General features: G+C 45.7%; 2 protein-coding genes across 2 annotated transcripts in view; both read right to left on the bottom strand.

Annotated features, from left to right (window-relative positions):
- The window catches only part of LOC130472681 (zinc finger protein 620-like), a 36,053-nt gene that overhangs the window by 18,621 nt on the left and 2,261 nt on the right, over nt 1-15,171 (bottom strand). Inside the window, exon 3 of the mRNA XM_056844087.1 lies at nt 14,960-15,085. Within this exon, the coding sequence (XP_056700065.1) occupies nt 14,960-15,085 (126 nt within the window). The remainder of the gene's footprint in view (nt 1-14,959; nt 15,086-15,171) is intronic.
- LOC130491538 (zinc finger protein OZF-like) lies at nt 7,026-8,741 on the bottom strand. The gene is made up of 2 exons (XM_056865296.1): nt 7,907-8,741; nt 7,026-7,747 (listed from the first exon to the last, which is right to left on the bottom strand). The coding sequence occupies exons 1-2, from the start codon at nt 8,739-8,741 to the stop codon at nt 7,026-7,028; spliced, it is 1,557 nt and encodes a 518-aa protein (XP_056721274.1).

The following is a 15,171-nucleotide window of genomic DNA, read 5'->3' as shown; positions in this document are numbered from 1 at the left end:
GGGCTCAGCTGTACCCCATAATAATCTTTGAACCACCCCAAATGACACATCCCCACACTCCAGAGACTGTCCCCTCCAAGATGTCATACAGTGGTGCACGGTCCAAACACTGGTTCTGGCACCACTGGCTTCGTTTTGGGTCCCATCCCCCCAGAAACCTGTATTGCAAAGAGGTTTTGAATAAGGAACTGGAGCTCTGCACCCCAAAATATGGATTGGAACACCATATATCATACACCCCCACATTCAGGGGACTGTGCCCTCCACAATGGCGCATGCTGAGTTCTGGTCCAAAGTCCGGTTCTTGTGCCAGCTGCTCCCAAAGTGGATGACCCAGTTCAGATGCACATACAGACACTGGGGCTCAGCTGCACCCCAAAATAATCTTTGGCCTTCCCAAATGACACATCCCCACACTCCAGAGACTGTCCCCTGCAAGAAGACATACAGCAGTGCTTGGTCCAAACACTGGTTCTGGAACCAATGGCATCTTTTTGGGTCCCCCCCGAAACCCATATTGCAAAGAAGATGTGAATAAGGAACTGGAGCTTGCACCACAAAATATGGATTGGACCACCACATATCATACACCCCCACATTCAGGGGACTGTGCCCCACAAGGCAATGTGTACAGGGTCCTGGTCCAAAGTCTGTTTCTTGTGACACCTGCTCCCAACTGGGGTGCCCCCAGGACCAAGGCAGACACTGGGGCCTAGCTGCACCCCAAAATATAGATTGGAACACCACACATCATACACCCCCACATTCAGGGGACTGTGCCCTCCATGATGGCGCATGCTGGGTCCTGGTCCAAAGTACGGTTCTTGTGCCAGCTGCTCCCAAGGGGGGTGACCCAGGAATGATGCACATACAGACACTGCACCCCAAAATAATATTTGGACCACCCCAAATAACACATCCCCACACTCCAGAGACTGTCCCCTCCAAGAAGACATACAGCGGTGCCCAGTCCAAACACCGGTTCTGGCACCACTGGCTTCTTTTTGGTCCCCCCCCCCACCAGAAACCTGTATTGCAAAGAGGTTTTGAATAGGGAACTACTGTCCCCTGCAAGAGGACATACAGTGGTGCTCGGTCCAGACATTGGTTCTGGCATCACCTGTTTCTATTTGTGGTGGCCCCTGAAAATCCTGAATCGTGAATAAATGTTTGGGACAGTTGTGAGCCTTCTGCACCCCAAAATTAACTTTGGAGCACCACATATCATACACCAAATATCATACATTGAGGGTACTGTCTACTGTGCACTTCAAGGGGGTACGTGCTGGGTCCTGGTCCAAAGTCCAGTTCTGCTGCCAGCTGCTCCTAAGTGTGGTGGCTCCAGGACAAATGAGAAATTATCAGCTCTCTTAGCATATGTGTTAAAGCTCTACTTGCAGGTCACTTGGTAACTGACAGCAGTTAACTCAGTAATTACAATTCTATTCAGGGACTTTGGAATCATTCCTTTACAGAAGTATATTCCTAGTGATTACCATCAAGATGCAAAATAGTTATAGCCACACCCTTCTGAATCATCTCCTTCTTCCTGGGAAAACTCTCCCAAAACAATTTCACTCATCTGGAAATGTATAACTAATACTTAACGGTACTTTTCCGAATAATCTGGGTATTGTTCCTCTCTTTTTCTATCACCTGTCCTTTCTAACTAAAAGTTCTAAGGTAATCAAAGAGCAAGACAGGTAATCAAGACAAGGATGTATTTTATCTCCCTATCTCTTCAATCTATATGCAGAACATATAATTAGGAAAGCTGGATTAGATTCAGATGAAGGTGGAGTGAAAATTGGAGGGAGGACCATTAATAATTTGAGATATGCTGATGACACTACATTATTGGCAGAAAATAGTGAAGATTTGAAACAACTACTGCTGAAAGTTAAAAGAGAAAGTGCCAAAGCAGGACTACAGCTGAACATCAAGAAAACAAAAGTAATGACTACAGGAGAATTACACAACTTTAAGGTTGACACTGAGGAAATTGAAATTGTTCAAGACTTTCTATTCCTTGGCTCCACCATCAACCAAAGGGAGACTGCAGCCAAGAAATCAGAAGAAGATTGAGACTGGGAAGGGCAGCCATGAAGGAGCTAGAAAATATTTTGAAGTGTAAGGATGTGTCACTGGCCACCAAGACTAGATTAATTCATGCCGTCGTATTCCCTATTACTATCTATGGGTGTGAAAGCTGGACACGGAAGAAAGCTGATAGGAAGAAAATAGATTCCTTTGAAATGTGGTGTTGGAGGAGAGGGTTACGGATTCCATGGACTGCCAAAAAAACAAATCAGTGGGTTATAGATCAAATCAAGCCTGAACTGACCCTAGAAGCTAAAATGACTAAACTAAACTGAGGCTTTCGTATTTTGGTCATGTCATGAGACGAGAAGAGTCACTGGAAAAGACAGTCATGCTAGGAAAAGTTGAGGACAGCAGGAAAAGAGGAAGACTCAACAAGAGATGGATTGATTCAATAAAGGAAGCCACAGCCTTCAATTTGCAAGATCTGAGCAAGGCTGTCAAAGATAGGACATTTTGGAGGACTTTCATTCATAGGGTCGCCATGAGTCGGAAGTGACTTGACGGCACTTAACACACACAATCAAAGAGCAATCAGTCCATTGTCCCTGGCAAACTGTGTAACACTGTCATTGTCTGTGGTTTGTTAAAATGCCTTGGAAATCCAGACACTATGATCCTGCCCAGCAAAAACCATGTCAGTAAGTTAAAGCTTTCAAGAGATGTAAGGAAGGTTTCCCTATGCTCATTTGCACTGCTGCAAAATGGAACAACTATACAAGAATGTGGTGAACTTATTAAATGCCTCACCGTTATATTTGGTACTAAATATCTTACGGAAGCTTGTAGGGTGGCAGTCAGCACTGTAAAAGAGGCTTTGAAAAACCAAACAATATCAGTAAGTGATCAAGACCTCCATTAGAAAGATGATATCATGGAAACACCGCTGGACTCTACATATCAGGCATCACCATTTGTAAAATTAATCCCACAAGACAACTTTGAATATACTGAACAGTGCTTTACAGCCCAACATCTACTACAATACTGAACTGAAGAAACTGCTCTCTAAATACACTCGGACTATGGAGTGGAATTATGCTGCAGGCCAAACGGTGGCCCCAAACCAGAGACAGTAAGTCTACTGCTGAAAATTGGTTCAGAATTGTTAAGAATCGAGCCCTGAATGCCAAGCTTCATCACAGACCAGCAGAATTTGTTGAGATCATGAAAGATACTATTCAGGGAAAACGACTTGTGGCTGCAATAGGCATCTTCAAGGAAAGCAATCAAAAGAAAAAATTTCCATGGCTTTGGCCCAGGACACAGCATGGGCCCTCTCGGATGCCAGAACCGGTGTTTGTGCCGGGCATTGCTGTATGTCTTCTTGCAGGCGACTGTCTCAGGAATGTGTGGATGTGTAATTTGGGGTGGTCCAAAGATTATTTTGGGGTGCAGCTGGGCCCCAGCGTCTGCCTTGGTCCTGGAGGGACCCCAGTTGGGAGCAGGTGTCACAAGAACCGGACTTTGGACCAGGACTCTGCACACATTGCCTTGTGGGGCACAGTCCCCTGAATGTGGGGGTGTATGTTATGTGGTGGTCCAAACTTTCTTTTGGGGTGCAGAAGGCACACAACTGTTCCAGGTCCTCATACAGAAATTCTTAGTCCCCTGAATGTGGGGGTGTATGATATGCGGTGGTCCAATCCATATTTTGGGGTGCAGAGCTCCAGTTCCTTATTCACATCTTCTTTGCAATACGGGTTTCTGGGAGGGGACCCAAAAAGATGCCATTGGTTCCAGAACCAGTGTTTGGACTGGGCACCGTTGTATGTCTTCTTGCAGGGGACAGTCTCTGAAGTGTGGGGATGTGTCCTTTGGGGTGACCCAAAGATTATTTTGGGGTGCAGCTGAGCCCCAGTGTCTGTATGTGCATCTGTCCTGGGTCACCCCCCTTGGGAGCAGCTGGCACAAGAACCGGACTTTGGACCAGAACTCAGCATGCGCCATCATGGAGGGCACAGTCCCCTTAATGTGAGGGTGTATGATATGTGGTGGTCCAATCCATATTTTGGGGTGCAGAGCTTTTGAATGGTCCTCAAAAACATTCAGGAACTAGGAAATGTGAATAAGGAATTGGGAATAGGGAACGAACTGGGAATAAGTAACCAACTTCAGCCTAGTCTCCTTGACTCAAATCTAGCTGTTCTCCTGCACATTGACACAGCTACCCTCTGAAAGCGCTATAAAAACTGTTTTCTAGTATGCTGCGTTTTCCATTTCAAATCAAGTCAGAATATAAAATCCAGATAGTGAAATGACGTACTCCCCCCCCCGCCCCCAAAGATCCCTCTCTCCCTCTGATTGACTTCCGCCAGAGAGGGAAGTTTGTTTTGCTTGGCGTTCCCTTGCTCTTATCCTTCCTGCTTGTATAGTTTAATGTGTTTACATGATTTAGTTATCCTAAATATTTTCATGCAATTGAAAAGTCTTTTAATATCTGAAACGTTCTAATGTTCACCACCTGGGGGAGCCTGAATGGGATGGAAAGGGGCAGAGATATTTTAAATAAAATAAATAACTACCCAATTGCTAATCGAGTCATCAGAATTACTGACGATTGCGTTCCAGCCATGGCGGGCTCTCATTTGAAAGCATTTGGCCTTCCAGAAATACAGAGAGGAGACCGTTAAAGCACTTGCAAGCAAATTTGTCACAAAGATTGCATATGATCCTGGACAGCGTGGACTCTTTATCTGAGAAAACAAGCCAAACTTATCATGGGACCAAAGGAACAGTTGTCTTGTTTTCAACATGGGAGGTATAGGAATGTAAGAGGAGCCACGCTGGATGCCGGACCAAAGGCCCATCAAGTCCAGCAGTCTGTTCACTCGGTGGCTGACCAGGAACCTCTAGGAAGCCCACAGGCAGGAACGCTGCGACAGCGTCCGCCTCCCTGGGCTTGTCATGTAGGAAATGTTTGTGCTCAGGATCATATGTACAGATCCCAGTGATCTAGTCTGACAGCTGTCAAATGCTGTAAAGTGCTGAGTAAGGGAAGTTGCCAATTATTCAATTAAGATCACCTGTACTGGGCTGATATAAGCACCAATTGAGTCTGTATTGTGATTGGCTGTATATATGTAAATAAGAAGTGTGCATATGTAAGATCAAGCTCTGGGGAGTTGGTGTTCACAAGGCTAGTTACTCTGTCGGTTTTTGGTTTTTGTACTGTAAATACTCACTGGTTTGCACCTTATTTTGTGTGAGCTTCTGCTATATCATGAGTATAGACACGCCTGGGATAAAAGTTTCCGCTGATGGCAGGGCTCCCCAGTAAGTGATATGAACTGAAGGAAGGGAGCAGATCTCCATCATGATTAGAAACCACTGAGAGCCCCGCCCTCCATGAATTTCTCCACTCCCATTTCATGGCCTTCCAAGCTGGCAGCCCTCGCCACATCCTGTGGCAGTGAGTTCCACAATTTTCACAGATGCAGCACCGGGGGGAACACGAAAGACATTTCGTATCGATCTGCTTTTGACTAGTTTTCCAAAAAAGGATCATCATTCTGGCTGCTGCTCCATCGGCTATTGCTGTGATGGTTTTGGCAAGAGACAGACGACTCTTTCAGTAATCAAACTTGCATTAAATACACATAACATTAAATAGTGTGGGATGAGTGCACCGTGTCTCACAAGGCTGCGTTAGAAGCTTTAGCCCACACACTGTAGTGTTTGCAAAGTAATAACCCAATTTTATTTATTCATTTAGAAAATTTCTAGGCCGCCTCTTCAGAATCCTGCTCGATTAACAGACAACAATAACTACAGTCCAGAATGCATTTATTCCAATAATTCCTATAATACCTACAGACTTTCCATTTCAATTTAAGAGTCTTGTATTTCCTACCCAACTAAGTTTTGCAATCAGCATCCATCTGTCTCCAGTATAATCAATTAAAAAAAATAGTTAGCTTGATTCGCAGGAGGGCCTTTACAGAATGTAAAGTTGTGCATTTAGGTAGGATAAATCAAATGCATAATTATAGGATGGGGGAGACTTGTCTCAGCAGTAGTGTGTGTGAAAAGGATCTTGGGGTCTTAGTAGACCGAACATGAGTCAGCAGTGTGATGCGATAGCTAAAAAGGCAAATGCAGTCTTGGGCTGCATCAACAGCTCATCAACAGATCACGCGAAGTGATGGTATCGCTTTACTCTGCTCTGGTTAGACCTCACCTGGAGTACTGTGTTCAGTTTTGGGCACTGCAATTTAAGAAAGATGTAGACAAGCTGGAACGCGTCCAGAGGAGGGCAACAAGGATGGTGAGGGGTCTGGAGACTAAGTCCTATGAGGGAAGGTTGAAGGAGCCGGGTATGTTTAGCCTGAAGAGGAGAAGATTGAGAGGGGATATGATAACCATCTTCAAGTACTTGAAAGGCTGTCATAGAGAGGATGGTGCCGAGTTGTTTTCTGTTGCCCAAGGAGGTCGGACCAGAACCAACGGGTTGAAATTGAATCAAAAGAGTTTCCGTCTAGACATTAGGAAGAATTTTCTAACAGAGCAGTTCCTCAGTGGAACAGGCTTCCTCAGGAGGTGGTAAGCACTCTTTCCCTGGAGGTTTTTAAGAAGAGGCTAGATGGCCATCCGTCAGCAATGCTGATTCTATGACCTTAGGCAGATGATGAGAGGGAAGGCATCTTGGCCATCTTCTGGGGGTGTGGGGGGGAGGTAGTTTGGAATTTCCTGAATTGTGCAGGGGGTTGGACTAGATGGCCCTGGTGGTCCCTTCCTACTCTATGATTCTATGAGCAAAGGAAGCTGGGGAGGGCTCATAGGAATTAAGGAGAGAATATCAGCCCTGATGTTGGCGGAAACTGAGTTGGGCAAAGATTAACTCACAACAGATTCTTCAACCCATAATTATCTATGACTTCACAGCATAGTTTCACTTTTGGCCTGTTTTCCTAATGCTTCCCTTGTCATCTGTGCATTTTCCCATGTGCAGCCAAATATGCTTTCTTTGCAAACGTCTTCCCACACTGTGCACACTGGAAAGGTTTTTCCTGTGTGTGGACTCTCTCATATTGGGGCAGGTCAGTCCTCTTCCTGGAACCTTCCCTCTCATCTGAGGATTTAGATGCTTTCTCTCCCATGTGGATTTTGTGGTGGCTTATGAGGCCTGAACTATTAATATAGCATTTGCCGCACTCCATGCATTTAAACGGCTTCTCTCCAATGTGTCCTTTTTCATGTACCTGCAGGGATGCTTTGAAACTGAACTTCTTCCCACAATCCAGACACTGATATGGCTTCTCTCCTGTGTGGATTCTTTGATGTTGCTCTTGACCGCTCTTTGAGGCAAAGCTTTTCCCACATTCTAAGCATTTGTAGGGAGTTTCACCCATGTGGATCTTCTGATGTCTCAGCAAGCTTAAGGAATTGTTGAAGCTTTTCCCACACTCTGAACACTCATAGGATTCCTTTCCAGGGTGGAATTTCTCATGCTCAACAAAATGCGGTCTCTGCCTGAATCTCTTCCCGCAGAGGGAGCATTCGTACGGTTTCTCTCCTGTGTGGACTCTCATGTGTTGACGGAGGCTTGATTTTTCGCTGAAACTCTTCTCGCACTCTGAACAAGAGTATGGTTTCTCTCCAGTGTGGACTCTCTCATGTCGAATAAGTTTATGTTTTGTTATAAATCCTTTCCCACAATGTGGGCATTTAAATAGTTTCTCTCCGGTGTGTTTAGTTGTATGACGTTGAAGGGCTGAACTTTGACTGAAACTTTCCCCACAAACTGAGCATGGATATTTATGCATTCTCTGCTCGTGGTGAATATGGGAAGACCTGTGACGGAAACGTTTGCCACATTCCAGGCACTCATATGGTTTGTCTTCTCGGTGGGTTCTCTTATGTCTTATAAAGTTTGAGCTGCTCCGAAAGTTTTCCCCACACTCTGCGCAGTGGTAAGGTTTCTCGCCAGTGTGAATTCTCTCATGCAGTGTAAGGCCTGCCTTATTCCTCCAGCTTTTCCCACAATCTGAACACTTATACAGTTTCTCTCCTCCATGGATTTTCTCGTGCCTGCTGAAGTTTGACCAGCAACTGAAGCTTCTCCCACAGTCTGAGCATTTATAAGGTTTGTCTCCTGTGTGGATTCTCTCATGAACAACAAGGCTGTCTCGCAATCTGAAGCCCTTTCCACAGTGTGAGCATTTGAATGGTTTCACTTCAGTGTGGGTTTTCTCGTGTCTAAGAAGATGCCTCTTATCACCAAACCTTTTCCCACACTCTGGACATGGATATGGTTTCTCTCCAGTGTGGACCTTTCTGTGACCCTTGAGGTCTCTAGCAGCTTTAAAACTTTTCCCACAATCGGAACATTTATACGGCCTTTCCTCTGTGTGGACCCTCTGATGGCTAAAAAGGTTTGATCTGCAGCTGAAACTTTTCCCACAGACTGAACATGAATAGGGTTTCTCCCCTGTGTGGGTTCGCTCATGTATAACAAGTGGATTGCGATGCTTGAAGCTCCGCCAACAGTGTGGGCATTGAAACGGCTGTGCTGCTGCATGGGTTGTCTTGCTGGTGTTATGGGAGGAGGTTCTTGCCTGATCTGTGAGTGGCTTCTGAGTCCCATCTTTGCGACTCCCCTCTTGGACTCTTTCTTCATAGCGGTCGTTGTAGCTTTTCATGCAAGGACTGGCTTTCTTCTGAGGATGCTTTCTTTGGTGCCTCAATGCCCCTCTCCGAGTCTCATATTGTCCCCCTTCCCCCCATTCCTGGGAATTTCCCTCTTGGACCCATTGTAATTCTATCCTTTTTGGGGTTGCCAGTGGAGCATTTTCTGCTTGCAGAGATTTCTCCTTCTCTTTTATCTGCTCAGCGCCTGTTTGGGAGAAAAGTGATGAAGAACATAGTCACAATTCTTTCCTTCTCTTCAGAAGGTAGGAACTAAGGACCAAATTTAGACATTGCAAGCAGGGTACCCACAATGACTTCTCAGTCCTGTATCTCCTCCCCACATTATTTCCTCTTTCCTTGCTTTCTTCTCTTCTCCCTACTTAACAACCAAGTTTTCTTTTCTCCACTCATGAACACAAGAGGCTGCCTTCTACTGAATCAGATCCTTGGTCCATCAAAGTCAGTATTGTCTACTCAGACCGGCAGCGGCTCTCCAGGGTCTCAGGCGGGGGTCTTTCACGTCACCTACTTGCCTAGTCCCTTTAACTGGAGATGCCAGGGATTGAACCTGGGACCTTCTGCATGCCAAGCAAAGGCTCTACCAGTGAGCCACAGCCCCTCCCCCAGTCTTCAGCTTTATTTACCATTTACTTAATTTATACTCCACCTTTTCCCCAATAGGGACCCAAAGCAACTTACATCATTCTCCTCTCCATCATGTTATCCTCACAACAACCACAAGAAGTTGATGAGGCTGAGAGCGTTTGGCTGTCCTAAAGTCACCCAGCAAAACATCCATGGCAGAGTAGGGATTTGAGCCCGGATCTCGCAGATCCAAATCTAACACGGCAACATGATACACACTCAGCTTTCCTTCCTTCCTTCTGCTAATAGCCTCTTCCTGTGAAAAGTCTGGCCAAGCTACAAAAGTTGTACTGTACAGATTGCTCAAGTGAGTGGTGTGGAGGGCACTGCCAGACTTGGCTAAGTCGCCCAAGTTGTGCGGAGGCTCCTACTGGGACCAGGTAAGTTGTGTGGCACCCAGATATGGCCTCGCCACACCTGGGCTGATTCCACACAAGGGGGATTTTCTGTGGTAGTCTGGCTGCTCATGCCTTTCTGTGTGAAATCAACCTTGGAATGGAGATTCCAGACATCCCAGGTTAATAATTTTCTTCTGATTTTTAACCATGGTTTTCCTTTTAAACCAGATGTGCACTGAGCCCCCCCCCCGTGTTCTCCCCCTCATGAGGAGCCAAAGCAGCTTATATCCTACTCTTCTATTGTATCCTCACAACAACCCTGTGAGGTAGAGAGACACTGTCCTTCAGTGTTACTACTCTGAAGATGCCTGCCACAGTTGCTGGCGAAACATCAGGAAAGAAAATTCCAAGACCACGGTCACACAGCCCGGATAACCTACAAGAACCAATGAACTCTGACCGTGAAAGCCTTCGACAATATCCTGTGAGGTAGGTTGGGCTGAGAGATGTGAGTGGCCCAACCTCACCTAGCAAGCTTCCATGACACAAGTGGGGATTCGACCTTGGGCCTCCCAGATACTAGGCTGACACTTTTAACCACTACACCACACAGGCTCAACCCTCAGGATTCTCAGCCCACCCTGTTTTGTTTATCTTATTTTATTTTGAGGACCATGGCCATTGCTGCATAGAAATAGCACAATACCTTTTACAAAACTTCTTTTATGTCCATGTACTGGCAGAGACATCTCCACACACTTCTGAAATTCCCCTCCCTTTTGCCTAAAAGGCAGGCAATCATCTTCTGTTATGCTAATTTGTGCAAAGGACTGGCCCTTTGTGGTCATCAGCAAATGAAAAGAGTAATTGACTACCTTTTGGATGTCGCCCCCTCTACCTTTTGGACGTCCTCTTTTTGGATGCACACCTTAACATGGTGAGAGGGATTTGTGTGTGTCAGCAAAGCTGGAAGCAATGCCATAAGGCAGGGGTGGGGAACCTTTTTTCTGCCAAGGGCCATTTGGATATTTATAACATCATTTGCGGGCCATACAAAATTATCAACCTAAAAATTAGCCGACCAAGCCCCAAGCAGGCAGCTGCCCCAGATGACCTACCCCCCATGCGGGCAAGGAGGCAGGCATCCAACCGGTGGCGCAGAATGGTCTGTTGCACCAGCCGTTCATAGCTGTCCAGCCGCATGCTGGAGTTGCTCCTGCTCCATATGTTCAGGGCCAGATTCTACAGCTGGCTCCTGCTACCTCTGCCTGCAGGGATGAAATTAGGACACACTGGCTAAAACCTGGGGGGGAAAACCCTGCACATTCTGGCCCTGCCCCCTTTAACTCCCCTCCATTGTCACCACTTCCTCCCCCAGCCCTCTTGGAGTACAGCGGGAATACGTTTCTCCATGGCCTGGGTGGGAAAGGGTTAACACAGTTTCTTTGGCGGTCTTAGCAGCTCCATAGCTAACTACTCTCATGCATGGGGGGGTGGAAGGTTCCTTTTCTCATCAAAACGAATTAACATCCGCCTTGAACAGAGGCTATTCCTATCTGTGGGAGGGGGTGGATCACCAGGCTTAGATCCTTCTGAGCTAGTGATCTGCCAGGACCCACAAAGGGCCAGACCAAATTATTTCGTGGGCCTTAAATGGCCCCCGGGCCTGACGTTCCCCACCCCTGGTCTAAAACCACAACTGTATTGAAGACCTATATTTTATAAAGCTAAGAACATGTTTCCAGCTTTATATGTTTATAAACTGTTAAGCACTTCTCAGTTCATTCTACTGAGCAATAGAAGGAGACGTTCGTTGTTGATGTAAGATTAGGCATATTTTCAAGGTCTCTTACATTCAATTTAGCTGAAAGCAGTTTCTGACTGCTTGAACTAATATTAGGGAGAGACGGGAGCTCAATGATTCAGGAAATGAGAAAAATTCTGTCTATGATTAACATTAACTAAAAATACATAAAATACAACATTCCACATGGTCCCATATGTCAAAGTCTGTAACAGAACCGTGGGAAGTCCTTGATGTGAAAGCAGCACTGGGTGAATTGTGCAAACGGCATGGAAGCAAATTGCCTGGTTGGTGCTGGACCTGGGCCTGATGAGTCCTCCCTCCAGGGCAGGAGGTTGAGGCGCAGGGGCGGAGGGCAAAATAGCCTTGGAAAGGGCCTTTCTACCTCCCCTTCCCTTTTATTAGGAAACTATGGTTTGAAGGCTTGCAGTATTGTTGTGGTTGCTGAACAACCTTCACAATGGCCACTGAGATCTCGGAGGGAATTCATTTCCTAAAGGTAACAGCACTACTATTATTTGGGGGGATTTTAAACCCCTGGCGTATTATTTTTTTAAGATTACAGATTTTTCTGTAACATGGGGCTTTTCTCTCGTTTGTAGAAAGATCTGTCCTATCATTCAGCGGCTGCAATCTTTGGATTTAAGCATCCACAGATGGAACTATGTTAATTTTTTTGTCATGGATGGTCATAGTATGATACCTGATAACATCTGTAGTGTTTTCACTACGATGGATTTGGAGGACTTAGAATTTAGAAAAAGAGTTGAAGATTTTCTGACATTCGTGCTGTCTGACACAATTCTCCCGGTATGGTAATCTTGTATTCGGTGATGGGGTATATAAACTCTTATTTCATTCTTTAAAGACATTATATTCAGCTGTTAGAATCTGTTAGAACTTTTCACGTAACCTATTTTATTTCATTACTCTCATTTTACATTTATACATTTATTATTTTGAAGCTTTAGCAATAAAAAGAACGTTAACAGTTCAAATGGGTTGTGTCTCTACCTGCTGTGGTTACGTTAAGTAAGATAATATATCTCTTTAGGGAGATATGAATTCTGTAACCATAACCACTAAACACGGTAGTTGGTCCGCTTCAGGCGCTCGCAGGATCCACCCCTCTCCATATAAATAAAAAACATGCAGGTAGAACACTAGATGTTACGGAGAAGGCTCTGACATGCTAGTTTTCTACACGTAGGAAGCTTCTTTTCACAGAGGAATATTCCTTCACATGAGGCCTTACTTGCAATCCAAGGTGGTAGAGTCCTGGCAGAGCTTTACCACTTTGCCTCATGTTTGGCGAGCAATAAATCTCTTGGAGATGTTTCCAGTCAAGCACTGATATCATTTATCTCCAGTTTGGGGGCAGCACACAAATAACATCACGAGTTATGGGCCAGATGTTCATCCACAGTTTGAGGACTCAGGTGGTTTTGCTGCTCTAAGAATTCTCCTATTATCTATGTCCCACCCGTCTGCCAAAGCACCCTTCCCTCTTACCATCTTTGGGGGAGGATTCTTGCCCCCCTGCTGCGCATGCCTTTGGTCTCTCACTCCCGTGTCTTCTCTTTTCATGTGATGGTTTGCTGATATCCCCACCGTTCTCCTTGTGAGGAGAGGTTTTAGCCCTTTTCTTTCTATTGTGCCCTCCTTGAGGTCTCTGTGGTCCACAGGGTATCCCAGAATTTTCTCCTCTCTGTTGACATTTGGAAATGCTCTCTTGGACTCTGTGCAATATTATTTTAATTTCTTTCTTTGGTGGGTGAAGCTCCTCTGTGTTCTCACTTGGACGGTCGTTATCTGCTGGAATAAACAGGAAGATTAAGAACGAATCCTGACTTCAGCAAAGAAGCGAGTATCTGATGAGGATGCTAATCGATTTCATTTATTTAGAGGATCTGAAGACCATCTTTTTACTAACAGAGACTGACAAAGCAGAACACACCATTGGTGGTGGAAAGAGCCGCCAACCCACAGCTGACTCATGGCGACCCCATGGGGTTTCAAGATACAAGATGCTGAGGGGATGGTTTGCCATTGCCTGCCTCTCTGCCACTTCCTTGATGGTCCTCCTTAACCAGGGCTCAGCTGTGAGGGAGTAAATCTCTTGGGGCGCAAGCCTAAAGCAGCTGTTTAGCACATGGGGGACATGACTAATGTTACACCTGAATCTGCTCACATCACTGCCTCACAGCTAGAAGCTGACCCAGAAAATTCTGAAAAATGGGTCCATGTGGGTAGGAGAAGAGTTTGACCTATTTCCCAGGCCCAGTCCTCACAGAACTGGAGATGAGGCACTCAACCTGTATCCAATCCATTCAAACTGGGGGTAGAGCCTTGTGGGATCCACCCCTCCCCAAATAGGCAAAAACTATGCAGTACACACAAAAACCATATGTTATACAGAAGCCTTTGACATGCTAGTTTTCTACCCTTTAGGAAGCTTCTTTCACTAGAAGAGTATTTCACCACGTGAGGCTTCACCCACAATCCAAGGCTGTAGAGTCCAGATAGAGCTTTACCTTGTCTCACGTTAGGCGAGAAAGAAATCTATTAGAGATGTTTCCAGTCAAACACTGATACCATTACTCTCCAGTTTGGGGGTTGCTCACAAATATCATCCCGGGTTATTTACAGACGTTCATTTGCAGTTTGAGAATACAGCTGATTTTGCTGCTCTAAGAGTTCTCCAACTATCTGTGTACCACCCTTCTGCCAAAGAACCCTTCCCTCTTACCATCTTTGGGGGAGGATTCTTGCCTCCCTGTTGTGCATGCCTTTGGTCTCTCATTCCTGTAACTTCTCTTTTCATCTGACGGTTGAATAAAATCCCCACCACTCTCCTTGTGAGGAGACGTCTTGGCACCTTTCTTTCCATTGTGCCTTCCTTGAGGTCTCTCTGATCTACAGGGTATCTCAGAATTTTCTCCTCTCTGTTGACATTTGGAAATGCTCTCTTGGACTCTGTGCAATATTATTTTAATTTCTTTCTTTGGTGGGTGAAGCTCTTCTGTGTTCTCACTTGGACGGTCGTTATCTGCTGGAATAAACAGGAAGATTAAGAACGAATCCTGACTTCAGCAAAGAAGCGAGTATCTGATGAGGATGCTAATCGATTTCATTTATTTAGAGGATTTGAACACCATCTTTTGACTAACAGAGACTGACAAAGCAGAACACACCATTGGTGGTGGAAAGAGCCGCCAACCCACAGCTGACTCATGGCGACCCCATGGGGTTTCAAGATACAAGATGCTGCCTCCCAGGGCCTTTGCAATTCTGAGAGAGAGTGGTGGGCACCAACTGGAAATGGTTAGAGCCAAACCTCTTAGCTATTAATGCTTGCATTTACTACTGCCAGGGGTGGAGGGGAACTGGGCCAAACCAGCATCAGCAAGGGAAATCTCAGCCGGCACTGCAGACTCTTTACCTGAGCTGGAGCCTGAAGCCACCTGCCTCTCGGCGATCTCTGGTGGATCAGGTAGCCAAAGCAACTCCCCTCCTTCGAGGCGGGAGATCAGGTCTGGCTTTGGAACTGGGTATCCTGCATTTCTAGCTGGAAGGAAAGAGAGAGAGGGTCAGGAGCACTTTTGTATCTCTGTCACGTACCGGGGCTCAGAGCTGGTGAATCCAGAGCTGATT

Source organism: Euleptes europaea, chromosome 1 (genome assembly GCF_029931775.1).
Source record: "Euleptes europaea isolate rEulEur1 chromosome 1, rEulEur1.hap1, whole genome shotgun sequence".
Classification (NCBI taxonomy): Eukaryota; Metazoa; Chordata; class Lepidosauria; order Squamata; family Sphaerodactylidae; genus Euleptes; species Euleptes europaea.
This window is presented reverse-complemented; position numbering and strand designations above follow the sequence as displayed.

What these genes read in the sequence shown, in the direction of transcription:
- LOC130491538 (XM_056865296.1), bottom strand. Translation starts at nt 8,741, where the DNA reads ATGAAAAGCTACAACGACCGCTATGAAGAAAGAGTCCAAGAGGGGAGT. An exon ending in GTGCCTGGAATGTGGCAAAC is followed by an intron (nt 7,748 to 7,906) that starts GTTTCCGTCACA and finishes ATTGTGGGAAAG; the next exon opens with GATTTATAACAAAACATAAA.